Source organism: Filicampus tigris, chromosome 12 (assembly GCF_054856515.1).
Source record: "Filicampus tigris isolate MCC_2025a chromosome 12, RoL_Ftig_1.0, whole genome shotgun sequence".
Taxonomy (NCBI): Eukaryota; Metazoa; Chordata; class Actinopteri; order Syngnathiformes; family Syngnathidae; genus Filicampus; species Filicampus tigris.
This window is the reverse complement of record NC_141228.1, coordinates 1,479,613-1,496,111: the sequence shown is the minus strand read 5'-3', so window position 1 is coordinate 1,496,111 and position 16,499 is coordinate 1,479,613. Positions and strand designations below refer to the sequence as shown.

General features: G+C 39.5%; 2 protein-coding genes across 9 annotated transcripts in view; one reads left to right on the top strand and one right to left on the bottom strand.

Annotated features, from left to right (window-relative positions):
- The window catches only part of pomgnt1 (protein O-linked mannose N-acetylglucosaminyltransferase 1 (beta 1,2-)), an 82,101-nt gene extending 65,973 nt beyond the window's left edge, over window positions 1-16,128 (top strand). For 2 of the 8 annotated variants that reach the window (XM_086047506.1, XM_086047505.1), the window contains exon 22: window positions 9,418-13,631. In XM_086047506.1, coding sequence (XP_085903632.1) covers window positions 9,418-9,499 — 82 coding nt within the window. In that variant the 3' untranslated portion in view covers window positions 9,500-13,631. Of the gene's footprint in view, window positions 1-6,848; window positions 7,067-8,165; window positions 8,318-9,417; window positions 13,632-13,973 lie in introns of those variants that run through there. The other 6 variants (XR_015088996.1, XR_015088993.1, XR_015088994.1 and 3 more) reach the window with 6 other exon arrangements.
- LOC147138023 (tetraspanin-1-like) overlaps window positions 1-16,499 on the bottom strand; it is a 75,628-nt gene that overhangs the window by 675 nt on the left and 58,454 nt on the right. The window lies entirely within an intron of this gene.

Sequence of the window (16,499 nt, the reverse complement as noted above, 5' to 3'; positions counted from 1 at the left end):
TTTTTTAACCAATTCGGCTCTGGACCTGCCCACAGTAGCACGCCACTAATGGTGAGCGAGGGGGATAAGTGCCTTTTAGAGAAATCGCTTTGGCGATCTCGAAATCGCGTTATCTGAGATTGCGATTTTGGTCCCAAAACGATAAATCAGCCCTATAGTAGCACATACTAGACAGTCGTAATCAATAAAATAATGATCTTATGTGGTGCTGGTTGACATAATTTCCCCATGGATAAAACAAAAGTCGACTTCCGGGTTGCCTCTTGCTCCACACCAGCTGTATTTTATAACACACACGTAGCGCGAGAGCCGCACGGGACAATCTCAGTGGTCCACCAACTGTTTCTCATTCATTTATCTGACATAATTTACATTAAAATATACCCACAACAGAATTTTAATAAACAAAATAACTTTATTAGACACTCAAGCAGTGAGTAATAATCTTTTTGGTCGATAAGTCATTGCCAGAGCACAATAAAAGTGACATCCGTAAAATGACTGCTCTCGTAGTTCTAAATGGAAATTTGGTCTTCCAAGTTTAAGCTCAGTCCTTAAAACCAAGTGGAGTTTGAGCAACAAGTCTCCCTCAACCAGAAGAAGCAATAAATATATCTGTCAGAACAACACTAATCTAAAAGCGCGCATGCATGCGTGCGTGCGTGTGTTTGAAAGGGCTGAGGGGCTGTTTGTGTGAGTTGAATCCAATGCTTGTTTTTTCGATTGAAGTGGAAGTCAACCCAAACATTTTATTTTTCAAGAATATGTTCTATACAGGCCCCCTAGTTCAAACAAGGAATTCTGATTAATATTGTGTTTGTGGAATATAAGTCAAGCAGCAAAATCTAGCCATCTCAGGGGTTGGCCATTTTATCACTTATGTTGACTGAAAATGACAGACAAATCACAGATGCCCTAAGGCAAGGGTGTCAAAGTCAAATGGACGGAGGGCCAATTAAAAGTTTTTGCGACAAGCCGAGGGCCGGACTGATAGAATGTTAATTGAATTTTTTTAAAATGTCAGCTGATGATGTCACGCTTTATATTTCTGTAATATATTTCTTTGCCTCTATGTTTGTCACCCCCCTGGTTGTTGTGATTTTATGTTCGGAGTTACTAAATAAAAAATAAAATAAAGTACATTACTGCTACTTTTGCGAGGCAGCTCGTACGTCACTTCCGCTTATGACCCGAGAAGAAGCCGCTGTCTGTCTTGTGAAACAAGATCAGTGGAACGTTTGCATTTCTCCTGCCAAACTGGAAACAATTTTCTGGTCGACTCGGGCTGCAAGATTGTATGAACTGCACATAATGTGAAGTAAAACGGAGAGGATCATATGATTGGTATGGTGTCTCCAGCTGATTCTATTTTAGAGTGGCAAGGTATGGATGTGGGTGCTCCTGTCAGAGAACACAGGCCCGTATTCCACTTGGCACGTCTATTTATTGTGGTCTGCAACAACACAGACAAAGAACAACCTAGCAACATCATCCAATACATATCCATTAGTTAACAATATGCCTAAACATTACCATTCACTGTATTAAGCAATTAAACAGCCAAACAATACTGTACATACAATACACATTCACACGTTTATCACTAAAATAGTAAGCATACTAGCCGAAATAACTTAACTAGTGTTCATCAACGTGACATCACTCACGAGAACATATACCTAGGCTATTATGTACAGCAGTTACCTGACACGAACTTAAATGATTAAACTCACCTTTTAACATTTACACACAACAGCAAACGTGGTGAAACATGGGAAATCTGCAACTACTGAGTTTGCTGGCACAAGCAAACTACGAGCTGTGTCGAAGGAGGAAAAATGTTTTTAAAAAAGTCTCTCGCTATCAACACTTCATCTCAGCACTACGTAGAAACTCAATAAATTTATCAAATGCCAACAATTACTAATAGTAAAACAACGTGAGCTTTCTAACATGAAGTATTTCTTAATAAAGTGTGTTTTACCCCGAATAACTTCACCACAGTCTGATTCTGAAAGCCACGAAAAGTGACGTGAAGTCTGAATCGGCAGGTAGACGACCGAAGGACGATCCTCGCAAAAGTAGCGGTAATGTTCGTTATAACAACAGCCAGGGGGTGGAAAACATAGATGCAAAGAAATATGTTACAGAAATAGTGTAACGAATTGGGTTATCTGTGTTGTGGTCGAATTTGTGTCTTGCCAAGTTGTGTTGTTTCCGAGGTTAATGAATACATCGTGCGGCTCGCTTAATGGGAGGGCATGCAAGAGTAGCGGAAGACGAAGAGGAGAGCTTGACTGAACGGTTATCGTACTGTATTGGCGTCGGCTGCGGCCCACAGTAGCAGGTTGGACTAATAAAATGTGATGGTTAAACGACGTCTGTGTTCTTGGAAGACGCTACAATGTATTTTAAAGTGTGACGTCATCAGCAGGCGCGAAGGACCCGATCACTTCTGCTACCCACACCGGCTTGCTGCGGGCCGGATCTAGTAATAAAGCAATATCATCCTGGGGGCCGTAGAAAACCTTCTCCTTTAGGGGCCTTAACTTTGACATATGTGCCCTAAGGGCTCAAATCAGAAAAGAGGTGTGCTGTGATTGGTCGTTACCAGAGCCCTGAGCAACTGTGATGTCATTTTCAGTCGACAGACGTGACAAAATGGACGCCCCCAGTAAGACAAACGGGTGGATTTAACTCTTATTCCACAAACTCAATATTTATCAGAATGTCTTGTTTCAACTAGTGGTGCTTGCATAGAACATATTCTTGAAAAAATATGTTTGGGTTAACTTCCGCTTTATTAAAGTATTTGCATAAAAAAGTCAACCCTCTTATACGTGTTAAGGTTATTAAAATTCAAGAAAATAACAAGACAGAAAAATCAAGGGATTTTTTTACAATAAATTGTGCGATTAACTGAGTTTACAATGAAAAAATGTGATTAATCATGATTACATATTTTAATCGATTGACAGCACTAATATTGACTGCTCTATTTACATATATGTATATATATATGTATGTATATATATATATATATGTATGTATATGTATATATATGTATGTATATATATATATATATATATATATATATATGTATATATATATATATATATATATATATGTATATATATATATATATATATATATATATATATATATATATATATATATAATGAATAAATAGTGGTCCCCAAACTACGGCCCGCCTTCATATTTGGCCCGACACCCCTAAACAATACCAGAGACACATTATAATAATACACACACAGAACGTGACAAGCTTGTGAGCCGCAGCCAGCCCAATGGTCGTGTGATGACGAACGAGCCGTGCATTTTCCTTTTCAACCCATTAAGGCCGGCAGCGCATAACTGCGTTTCTACCACTAAAGCCGGGAGCGCATTTACGTTATTTTCTTTTTTTAATCCAATTCTCGGTCTCTTAGCCAATTAAATGCATCAGAGTACACACGTGACGGTGTCGTGACCCCTCGGAGGATGTCGCAGAATTTTTCCAACTACAATAGCGAATGTACAGACGATGTACAGTGATATAGATGACGCGCTTGTGCTCTTTGAACCAGTGGAACAGTCGATGGTGATATATGGTTAAAATATATGTTTGTAGATGTCAACGGCTTTGTAACAGAATAGAGGATGGTAATTACCACTCGATTTTTTAGAAAAAAAAATAGTGCTCCTCTTGCACTGACATTTCATTTTTGCATCTCCGATTGAAACAGTAAATAATAATCAAGTTGGGCCTGTGTGAAAGCAAAATATCTAAGATCTCAAATTATTTTAGAATTATGGTTCCATCTGTTACAGGGGCTGAGATATAAATTATTTTGTAGGTGTTGAATTTCTGGGAGAACCTCGGGTTAAAGAGGGTGATTCTATATGATTCTATGGGGAGTCTTGAGCCAGGCTTAATGGGCAGGGGTGTACATAATTTTTTTCATGGGGTACTCACATGAGTACTCACTAGTAGTACAACGGATCACATAAGTCACGGTTCAGATCGGTCACGGATTTTGAGTCATGTATCGGATCGTTTTTTGGATCAGAAAAAAAAAAAGATAAATAGAACTTTGTCTTTCTTTATTTTATAATACGCTTTTGCCCATAAAAAAAAAAATCAACTCCTCATGTGTAAAATGGCCATTTAGGATTTAAGAACACAACGCAATATAAGGCAGGATACACTCTTATATTTTAAGTGGTACAGTGTATAAATTCCAAGGTATCCTGACAGACATTTTGAGCTGAATATTTTCTTAGAATTATTTATTGAGCAAAAGTGTTTTTATAAAATAAATGAAGACAGTCTGATTTTTTTTTTTTCATAATGAAAAAAACCTTGAAGTGCAATTTAAGGTACCTTCCTTTCAACATGGGAAGCGCATTACAAAGTAAACTTGGTCAACAATATTGAAAAAATAAAGAGAATAAAATAAAAATGACTGTACTGTTGAACTACCACCTAATGATAACAGCTGCTAGCCACTAACGCCAGAGACGTGTAACATATTATACAATGACAGTGTAATTAACCAGCGGTTTGTTCACGTCCTAAATTAGAAACTGAATATAATTTCGGTACTGCATTGCGTTAGTGTTGGTGGCAAGCGTTAAAACTGCCGTAACGTTGAAAATGGAATTCATGTTAGCGGTTACGCCACCACGCGGGCCAATTTCAAAGTAAAAGTCCACTAAGGCATTGGCATTAATGACTCAATGTACTATTTGGTAAACTTGATTTTCAAGTTAGCCTTTGTGTGGGTGGTGTGTTCATTGAGTATGTTTGCAAAACGCTCTTTTACATGCGATTTACGTTTTATCTTGAGTTTTTTCAACTTCCTTTGCTGAATGCAGACTAATCCTTACATTTCCAGACTGTTCCTTTCATTTCACTACAGCACTGCAGCACTGTCACTTAGAGTATTTTTTCCTCTGTATTATGTACAGGCCGAAATGAGTGTTCCTCATATTTTTTATGTAGATGTAGGTTGGTGTGTATACACATGTGTATATACACATGTTACTGCGTATATCTACATAGGTTTGATTCTAAATGTTTGCCGTCAATGTTATACATTAATGGCCACATTATGCCGCCGCCCCTGTGTGACCTATATCTTTGCTACTGTAACAATGAAAATTTCCCCACTGTGGGATCAATAAAGGCATTCTTATCTTAATCACGTTGCCTTAATGTGAACGCGCGCAGTTTTTTTCACCAACCATTCTGCGGATTATGCCCGTCCTGAACCGTGATGCTTGATCCTTACCGATCACGGGTCAAAGATGATTCGTTGCAGTGCGCCACTAGTGTGTACAGGTACGCAAATGCGCTTCGTGACGCAAATGACGGTATGTATCAGTGATTTCTGTTGTGCATGCGTACCTGCGTACCAGTTATGTGCACACCTGCTAATGGGTTACTCTACTTTCACCTTCAATGCTGGATACTATAATCTTGTGGATTTAATCAACATTGGATTACAATTCAAATGGCCGAGTTCGAGGGCCCTGTCTTTTTTTCAAAAACAGGCTCATACTTTTTTTTTTATTAGGTTTTTTACAGAAATCGAACAGCCATACAAATCTATACGACGATACAGATAAAACACACTGTAAGACTCCCTTTGAACACAGAACGTACAACAAAACCCACTCCGCCCCCCCCCCCAAAAAAAACAACCTCATATCGCTTAAATAATACAAGCAAATACAACCTTTTCAGATACATGAAGTCAAAATGTCGTACCCACTGAATCAAATGTGTAAAAAAAGGGTCAGAATTACCAAAACAAACTACCGGTATATGAAACATAAGGAAATAAAACATGCACATGGGAAAGGATCTCCAGAAAGAATAGTAACAGTAAAAATAATAAACCAATAGCGTGTTGTACACTAAACTTGAATGACAGGAAAGTCCATCTGTCCAACCAGGTGATGTAGTGGCTGCCAAAGTCGTGTAAAGTTATCAGAAGAGCTTCATAGCGATATCCTCTCTAGTGTTGTATAGTATAGATACTTTTCAAAGTATCGATACTGACACGCCATATATACATACGATACTAATCTGACATGATATCGATACTGTGGGGCGTGTACCCACAGCATCCACCGTACGCACTCTGCAAGCAGTGAAACTTATCCGGCAGACAGCCTACGGCAATCAGGAGAGTAGGTTTACCAAGATTAGCCGACTAATTCCCGATGACGTCAACGATCAAAATCGTCGACAATTAATTTTAATAGTTAATGCATTGTTTGTTTATATGTCTAATTATTTGACACAGTGTTTTTCTCTCGCTGGCTGCATGCCTGTCTGCAACGCACATGCACAGTAGTGGTAAGCCGGGTCATCTGTGATGTTAAACAGAAGCATTGTGGATAATCAGTGTCATGGCTAACCCGTTGTTCATCTTAACGTTAGCAACTGAGTCTGAAAGTCTGGGCGCATTTCCAAAAATGACTGAATACGATGTCGGTGATAAACGAGTATCTAAAAAGGAAGCACGTTGTGGCTGATTTCATCTCTAAGATTGGTACAGTCGTTTCTGGAAGCTAGCTGTAGTTAACACGCACAGGCTACCGTGCGCATCTGATGGAACACTGCACTAGGGTTGCACGGTATACCATACCACTATAGTACCACAATACTAGAGTTTTAAAAACGGTACTATACCAGCATTTAAAAACAAATGGTACTTTTATTTCATTTTATTAAATGTGATTGAATTGGTAAATTGGAGCCTATCTCTTTAAGCACAGCGAGGCCAGCGAGTGTGACGTAGTTGCCCACACGCCTCCGCCTCCTTATGTGCTCACAGGTTGAGAGAGAAAGTGAAGTCACGCAGACAGACAAAGCAGGTGGAAGACAACGAGGAACAGAGATAGCAGCTGCAGAAAAGCCCGTCCTTGTTGCTAAAACGGGGACCTCAAGTCCGGTGTGAAAGGACTTCGGGTACAAATCGAATGATAAAGTCGAGCCACTGAACACAGAAGCACTGCAGTGCAAGCGGTGCTACAAAAAACCTGCCTCGCGAAGGTAGGCAACACATCAAATTTGTCCAAACATTTGAAGGACAACCATGCGAATTTGTCCTGCTATTTCTGTCAAGAACAACAGGTAATAATATTGTTCACCAGTTCACTACACTATAATCAATGAAATTAGTATAGAGCTCCTCCCGGTCATGTCGTAAACTTTCAGTAGCTGACATACAGAGAGCTAAAACATGTCCAGGGGGTGAATTTAACCCTGTGCAATTCCACCTGGCAGTTTTACCTGAACGAAACTGTCAGAATCTTTTTAAGTGTTACTGGTACTGAATTATGAAAGTTTGAATACATAAATGAAGGCCGACCCATGGCCTTCTATGTATTCGAACTTCCATAATTCAGTATTCATTTGTACTGTACATACAAGGATTGAAGCTGTAAGCTACCAGTGGTCATATAAAAACAGCTCTTAGGGGCAGTGTGGTGCTGTGCATTGTTGGAGTACACACTTGAAATGAGATAAGAGGAAAGTTGTGATTGACCTTTATTAAAGGAGCTTAACATTGGCACTTATATAATAGGTTTGCATGTAAAAATGACATCAGTACTAAAATGCCCACCTCAAAAGACTGTAGTGATTTAAGGGCTTTTTTGTGATTAGGTTTACGACAAATTGCCCCGCCCCTTTTGGGGGCGTGGCTAATGTTATGTTTTCGTTCTCAGCGGTCTACGTCACGGGAGGGAGCCAAGTGTGGTAATATTGCTCGCTTTGTCAGTTCTGTTGTCTAAAATGGTGACCGATCGCCACCAAAATGCAAATGCACATTACTACTCTTGTCCACTTCAACCTGTGAAAGTATAAAAGTGTTCTGCACAATAGTTTGAATCTATTGACATAAAACGTGATCTCATCATGATCACCTCCACGAAATCAAAAATACTGTGGCGATCGCTTCTCCACCTACACAGGCTGCGGACAAGAGTATGAATGCGCACACGAACCCCGACTGGTTATATTTCGTACATTTAGCGACACTAAACTCGTGTCAACTCTCGGGAGGCAGACGTTGACTGGCAGTGGGCAAGCAATCAGGCAAGCATGGATCTTTACCGACCCCCCTCTCCCCCACCCTCTCCCTCCCCAGCTAGCACAACAACATTAGCTCCTTACTGTCCGCGCAGCGTGTGGAGGTGATCATGAGCCTGCGTCTTCATGTCGTGGGGTTGCCTCCCAAGCAGTTGCATGCGTTGTCCGTCACCGTTTGCAGCCGCGAGAGTGAAGTGGCGTCAGAGTGAGGTAGGACCTCATCGAACAAGCGTCAATGTTCAGCAAACAAAAAGTTCCAGCGAGGAGGCTGACTGCCGAGTGTGGCCGCATTGGAACGTACCGTTTCGGCTGTTAAGTTCCACAGTGTGTTGTCGTTCGAAAAACTGTGCCCATTCCTCATCCAAATATTTTTTCTAAGCAAAGAAGCAGTGTGCGCTCGTCCCAGCATAAATCTATGTAGCCCATGCTCACTTCCACATTTCCTCATTCTCATATAAATCAGCCACGGAGAGGTTAATCCTTTTGATATGTTGAAGTGGGCATTAGTAGAGATGTCCACATAAATTTTGGTGCCAATTGATCGCCGTTTTTGGGCGTTATAAGCAATAAAAGTACAATGATTTCCAATGGAGGGTTTGGAATAGTTTCCTCCAGTGACTCCGACCGAACAAGGATAGAACTGTAGGGGGCGCGGCCATTCCCCCTCATTAACAAGAGGCGTTATTCATGGAGTCACTTATTTCCTAATTTCTCCCAAATTTATTGGTAAAATTGAAAATGACAACTCTTTCCATTTTCCTGATCAAAAAATATATAAAATGAACTTGTTAGGGAAAACATGGCCATCCCCATCGTCCCTTTAATATACAGTGACTTGTTTTTCTCAGATTGGGAAGAATTTGTGCCTTTGAGTATTATGTTAACTGTGTAACTGTGCATTTGTGTGTGAATATTTGTAATATTTTTGACATTGTATTGACTTTAGCAAAGGTAGCAGCGTTTTAAAAATCAAGCAACTAAGCATGTTTTCTGTTGCAATATACATTGTAATTATTTTTGTTGTGTAAACACATTTTTAAGGTAAACTCCAAAAACTATGTCATTATACAGATTAAAGCACGCAAAAAAATTGGGGTGGTTTTTGGGAGGATGGAACAGACTAATGGCATTTCATTTCAATGGGGAAAATGTATTTGACGTTTCAGTAAACTGAGTAATGAGCTTGGTCACAGAACGAATTAAAATTCGTAGGTCATGGTACCACTGACTATCACTATAGCTATCACATCACTGAACAGATGAAGTGTATCAATGACTCTTCTTTCATATCCTTTGTTTGTGTTAACCAGCGTGAAGAAACCTGCCAATGTCAAACCCATCCACTTAGAGCCTCCCACCAAAGAAGAGGGTGCACCAGCAGAGCAGCTATAAACCTCTCTCCCTCCCTTTCTCTCTCTCCCTCTGTCTCATACACAAGCACACACACACATCCACAGATTTATACACAACATAACCATAGAGCACATTTTAACCAGCCCAGGCCTTAACAATTTTTTCAACCACTAATAATACAACTTGGGACCCACGACCTTTACCCTTTTTATGATAAAAAAAAAATAACACTGCTAAATATGACCCAATCAATCTGCCGTTGCGAAGGGACTTTGATTGTATTTCCCTTAAAATGGTGGGATCCTATTTACTAAACCATCTTCCCCCACTATATTGCTGAATTTATTTGTGGAACGTATATACTTTGTTGGCAGTTTATTGTAGTATATATATATATATATATATATATATATATATATATATATATATATATATATTTTTATTTTTTATTTTTATTTTTTTTACTGCTTTTTATGGTACTATTAATACTGTACAGTATTGAAAATATAAATATTGTTAAATGTAGTGTGATGTCTATATTTAAGATAAACATTTGAGCAGCTAATCAAGCTGACACTTGACATTACATATTTACTGCACTGAATGGAATCAGCCAGGGACGCATAGTCCGGACAGTAGCAGCTGACAGTAGCTGCCTCAAGCAGATTTGCAGCAACAACAATCCGCCCATTTGCTCCATTTGGCGCATATAAAACAAGTAAACTTTTTTTGCACACTATGCTAATGCTATCAATATTGCTGTCTTGGTAAAATTCATGAACCTTAAAAAAAAAAAAAAAGAAGCCGCCGAGTGAACAGGACGTTGTGTGGCTGTGTGTGATGTAGTATGCCCGATGCTGATTGGCTGCCGCGAGGTGAAATGGCAAAAAAGTTGACTTGTTTTATACATGGCGAATGGGCGGATTTTCCGGTGCTTCGCTCTGCGTCCCACCGCTCCAAACGCATCATTCGTGCCGCCCCGCACGCAACCGCGCCCGCCCGGGCCAACTACATTGACTCCAATTGAAACGCGACGCCAGAAACGCTCCCAACGCAGTTGGTGTGAACGTAGCATGAACGTACCAATACAGTAGTGAGGACGGATGATAGGCTGGCGATCTACCCACGATGCCTTTGCGATCGACCGGTCAATCGCGATTGACGTAATGGGCACCCCTGGCCTAGAAAGACCAATCCGATGTTAGCCAATGGCATCGGGCCAACTGTCGGCACCACGCGCTGGAAAAATACACCGCAATGATAGACAATGACGCTGACCATTAAAGTACCTTCTGTGCATGATTGAGATGTAATACCCTTCCATACCATCGGCAGTGGTAGTCACTAGAAAAAGCCAAGCGGAAAGTTATTGGCCGGGTGGCAAATTATAAAAACGTAAACAAGGCATTCAGCTATATTTTTCGCTCACGATTATCTGCCAAGCAAAGCAAACCCTCACACTCACATTGTCAACCCTTGCTCTTGTACTTGAAAAAAGATTAAGGCAGCAAAGGCGTGCTCACTGTTAATCCGCATTTGTGACTTCCGGTTCTTGCCCTGTGTGCTGATTCGTTTGCTAACAGCCAATCAGAGTGACCAAATGTCACGACTTATGCCGCCGATTCAACATGCTGAATGAAACGCCCACCAGACGCTTCCTGACGGGGTCAGATGTTACGACGGTGTTTGCTACATCAATCAGACGGCGCAATCCGACACTTACCGATGTCGGATTAGTGTATCACGATACACCAATCCGACGCCTAGGCTTTAACAGACGGACAGAGTTGGAGCACCTTTGCTGTATGTACCAGTAGAAGCATTAAAACACACATTCGCGCTGTGCGACCAGGTGAAATTTTTATCAGCACACTTTGAAAAAATGGGAGCATTTGTGAGTATAATCATTGCAGTGTCTATTTTAACAACGTAGCAGTGTTACATCCTAGACTACATAGCTTTTTTATTACGAAGTGGTTTTAATGCAACACCGACATTCTGTTTTTAACACCGTCCCCAAACTTTAGTCTGATTTGCGTGTGATGTGGATAGGGTTCAGGACTAATGTGGCTGTTGTGTTAAAAACACAACATAATTCAACATAATTTCCTGCCTCCATACCGATTCACAATACTTAGCACCTCTCAATAGTGTGCAGTATTTTATATATAGTTTTGTGTTCAAATAGGTTACATTGCATATAAAATGTGTCTTATAACAAGTTTAAACGTGTTAAAAGTGTGTGTTCAATTTTAAAAAGTTGGCTTTTTTTTTTTAAGGTCGCTTTCATCCATTGCGGGTGGGTCTGGAATATATCCCAACGATAAACAAGTTCACCATATTTGCAAATGCAATGCAATGCAAATGGTTAACATGGTCAACAGCAAATTTTAATCAGCGATGGCTTTATGTGTCCCTAATAATACTTTTTGTCACCGATTTCAAAAATGCATTTACTTTCTTTCTAGCACATGAGGTTTTTGAGATATTTGCACTTTTTGTTTTTGTTTGACCTATAAAAGCTTGCGTTACACAGATATTAGCATTGCCATTTATAGCTAGGACGTTTCAGAAAATTATTCCACCTGTTGCTGAACCTAACCCTTACTTCATACATATTACTCAATATATGACTATATTACATTATTCCATTTATTATTATTATTATTATTATTACTATGAAAACCTGATGTCATAGACAAGAATGAAAGGAGACTCGGAATTGGCGCAAAAAGATAATCTAGAAAGCGTTACTTGCATCTCTGATTAAAAAAAAAAAAATTTGCTGACGAGTTTTATCATATAAATATCATAGGCAGGTCAGAATGGTTTTAAATCCATATTTCTCAATTTATGTTTCTTTTAACTACTGAGTGCTTTGGCCATTCGGCACATACTGTGTACTTTAACTTATCTTTATTTATTTGCCTCTATTTCAAGAAAGCATTTGCTTTTTTTTTTAAAATCTGGATCCGTGCATCTTTTTTTTTTTTTTAAAGAGCCAAAATGATGAGATCATGTACATACGTACCTATATATTTTGATGAAAATTTTAAAGCGTTTGCATATTTTTAACTATAGAGGTTGAGTTTGCGTGAGAGTTTTTTAAAGAGCCCTGTGGGTTTTTAATATTATTTACTGTATGGGTCAGTTGCCTCTGATTAGATTATCTGTAAGTGCATCAAACTGAGAAAAAAGATTGAGGCCCAAGCAAATACGTACATATCTTAAGAAATTCCTATATCAAGAATACTCTGATCTGGACTGCTCCTAAAAGTGATCTTAAAGTTGCGGAAAGAGAGTCAAGTTAAGCGGGTACTAGGGCACAGGTGTTAAATTCAAGTTTCAGGGGCCAGATCTGGCCCGCCACATCATTTTATTTGGCTCCTGCTTGCTAAAATCTGTACCAAAATTTTGAATTGTCATATGTAATAAATCATGTTGAGAAATTGCAAGCATTTTGTTGTTTCGTCATAACAGTAACTTGAACAATAGTTGAACAAACTATTATTCTTGACTTTTGGTTTCAAAACTAGTTTTACATCAATTTCTTGTGTACTGTAACTGTATATGTGTTAATGTGAGGAGATGAAACATGTATACGGTGTCACATGCTCTCCGAGGGGAACAGTGATGACAATGTGCCCCAGGACAAAATTGAGTTTGAGACCCCTGTTATGGTGTGCCTTGAAAACAGGTCAAGCTGTTTTAGGGACTTTTGTAGCTGCCACCTCAATGTAAAAATGACCTTTTGTTTACCTTTTTTTTTCCTCACTTTTGTTTAGCTGTTTTTTTCCTCAACTACATTATATAAATGCAGTTCCATATGATTGCTTAGTAGGATTGGTTTAAAAATGCAAATGTATGTAATTTTGTTCCTCACTTGCTCAATTTCACTGCAAAACAGCTTTCCAATTACATTTGTGTATGTGCATGTACCAGGCCAGAGTATCACATATTTCAGTTGCAGTTGGACTATTTCAAATAGAATTACGTGATTTATCAGTGACTGAACTGATTTTAATTGGTGGCTCATACTGAAACTGTAGTGATTTGTAAAAAGGCCTAAGTGTGCAAGTAAGTATGAGAGTGACAGTGATGATTTGTCAAAGTGATTTGACATTTGTGAGTTTTTGTTTCCTCATGCAAATAAAGATATTTTTCAGCCCATCGTATGCATTAAAATTAATCTTTATTTTTCCATTTTATTATCATAAATAGTCCATTAAGAATAAACCTGGAGCTATTGTTAGTTAAATTGGCCCAGTTTCCCATATAAATCCTAAATATAACCAGAATTTGACAAATGTGCTTTAACAATCCACACTAATCAAATTGCTTTCTGAGATGTTATTTAATTTGAGATTACTAGTTCCAGACTACAGGCTCAGGTAATCAAGTTGTGCGAAGGTGAGGGTGCTCTGAAAACCTGCGGTGAAATATTTCTAATACAAATTTCAACTGTGTGTGTGTGATTATGTTGTGTGTATGTGTGTGTGTTTGTATGTAACAGGATTTTGACCAATGATCAAGCATGGAGAAAGGGAAATAGTGTTCCAAAAAATGAAGTGGAATTGCAAGGTTGCTTTTGAAGGAAATAATATCAAAGTACCTCATAATTGAAGATGAACATCATGATTCAGCAGCAGAAATGGAAAAAAATGAAGCGCATGGACTGTGATAATGATTATAGTTGTCCCTGTGCCTACGTGGGCTTTCTCTGGGTACTCCAATTCCCGACCACATTCCAAAAACATGCATGGTAGGTTAACCCATTAAAGCTGTGAACGCACAAGCGCGTCTCTACCACTAAAGATGGGAGCGCTGTAGCGTGTTTCTCCATTAAAAGCCGGGAGAGCGTATATGTAATTTTCTTTTTTTAATCCAATTCTCGGTCTCTTAGCCAATGAAATGCGTCAGAATGGACACGTGACGGTGTCGTGAGTCGTCGGAGAATATCCGGAATTTTTTCAAGGAGTAATGGCGGTCCGATTGATCGCAAGAGCTCTGATGTAAGTCACGGCAGTGGTATAGACAACGCGCTTGCGTACTTTAAAGCCATGAAACCAGCCAAACGTGATATATGGTTAAGATATATGTTCGTAGACAATGACAATTTCAAAGTCTTTGTAAGAGAATACAGCACGGTAATTACCACTTGATTCTTTTTTTAATTAAAAATAGTGCTTTACTTGTATCTTCGATTGAAACAGTAAAGATTAATAAACCCGGGTCTGTGTGAAAGCCACGTCTAAGCTCTCAAATTTGTTTGGAATTATGTTTCTATCTGCTACAGGGGCTGAGATATTAATTATTTTGTAGGTGTTGAATTTCCGCTAAAATGTCAGGTTTTCAAGGGTGACTCCAATGACGACCGTAGGTTTTAGAGAGATGTATCACGAGGGGCTTCAGGCTTTAATAGGTTAATTGAACATTCTAAATTGTCCCAAAGTGTGATTGTGAGTGTGAATGGTTGTTTGTCTATGTGTGCACTGAAATTGGCTGGCAACCAGTTCAGGGTTGCCTGCGACTCCTATGAAGATAAGCGGTTTGGATAATGGATGGATGGATGCTACCAACATGACCCTCCAACCACATGAGATAAGATTTAATTTTATGTCGGCTTGATTTCATTTTTCATTCACCATGAAATGTAGTGTAATATCTGTTCTTTGTTATTTGTGCATGTGAGGGCGGGGCCTGTGAGTAGCGGGTGACATCATAGAGAGGGGATGAGCCAGGTTGGGGGAACCTGAGCTCGAGCAGTGAGTCTGAATGTGTATAAAATAATAAATATGTTCTACTTTGTTGCCGTTCTGTTATTAAAACAGATTGCATCACAGGGTTTGACAACCGATCCCCGATAGTTGGCCCTTTTGAAGTGCCAAAACCAGCATCTGGAGCGACCTTCCAGAGCCAAAGGGAGACCAACGCATGCTCTTTCCAATGCAACACCAGATAGCAAGGATGTGCTATCTCAGCAGGAGGTCACAAAAAGGCCAAAACCAGCATAAAGGTGCCGGAACCCCTGTGTCTTCATTAAATTAGCCCGTCTCTGGCATAGTTGCCCGAGAAATCCTTCAACAGGATGCCGCCCCCTCACCCCTGGGTGCCACCACCAATGGAATACACATCCGTCTACCCAAACTGCACATTGGCAGAGCTTGTGCCACCCCTAGTGGCGAGTGTGAAGATGGACTGACCATCTACAGCTGGAAAACTAATTAAAATTATGTTTTAATTTGCGTCCAATGTGTTCGTGTTGATCTGCCTCCACAGGGCATATGAAATGAAAACAACACCCAATGCATGATGTTTGGATTATATTGCAGTTTTAGTTGTGTTCGATGTGACCACAAAAAAAACACAACTTTATTGTGCGTTCCATCATCCTGGAATGTGATCGACCTGTTGTTCAGTGATAACAAACAAAAAAAACAAAAAACACAACAACAGGTATTTGAACATTTCTGATGATTTGTGCAAACTTCTAAAAACTTATTTAGAATTCACAAATTAGGGAAGACCCTTTTCCTTCAGCCAACGCCTAGATGTGGGGGGGTTGTAAGCAGCCAGCTTCATTAACATGCTAGGCCTCAAAAAGGGCCGTGAGAATCTAACATTCCTGCAGCATTTAGGAGCATTTAAGTCAAAACAATGCTAACACACAAAAAATGTGCAACTCACCATTTCATCCTCAAATGTCCGACACAATTTCATAATCCATCATCAATGATCATATTACCTCGACAAGGGTCCAATAAAAGTATTCCAGTAATATAGTTAGTCCACAACAAGCCTGACATCCATAAAGCCACATTATTAGCTGCTGCAACCGTTACAGGTTGCTATCAGATACAGATACATATTACATATGTACATATTTTACATCGTAGATTGAGTTACCTTCGATGGATTTAGACACACGAGCTTTCATATTCCATGCGTAAATGGTACCACTCCTGCATATGGATGATTCGTCCGTTATGTTTGCAGTCACAACCAAACTTGCTAAACTGGTGATTGACGCATTCCACGG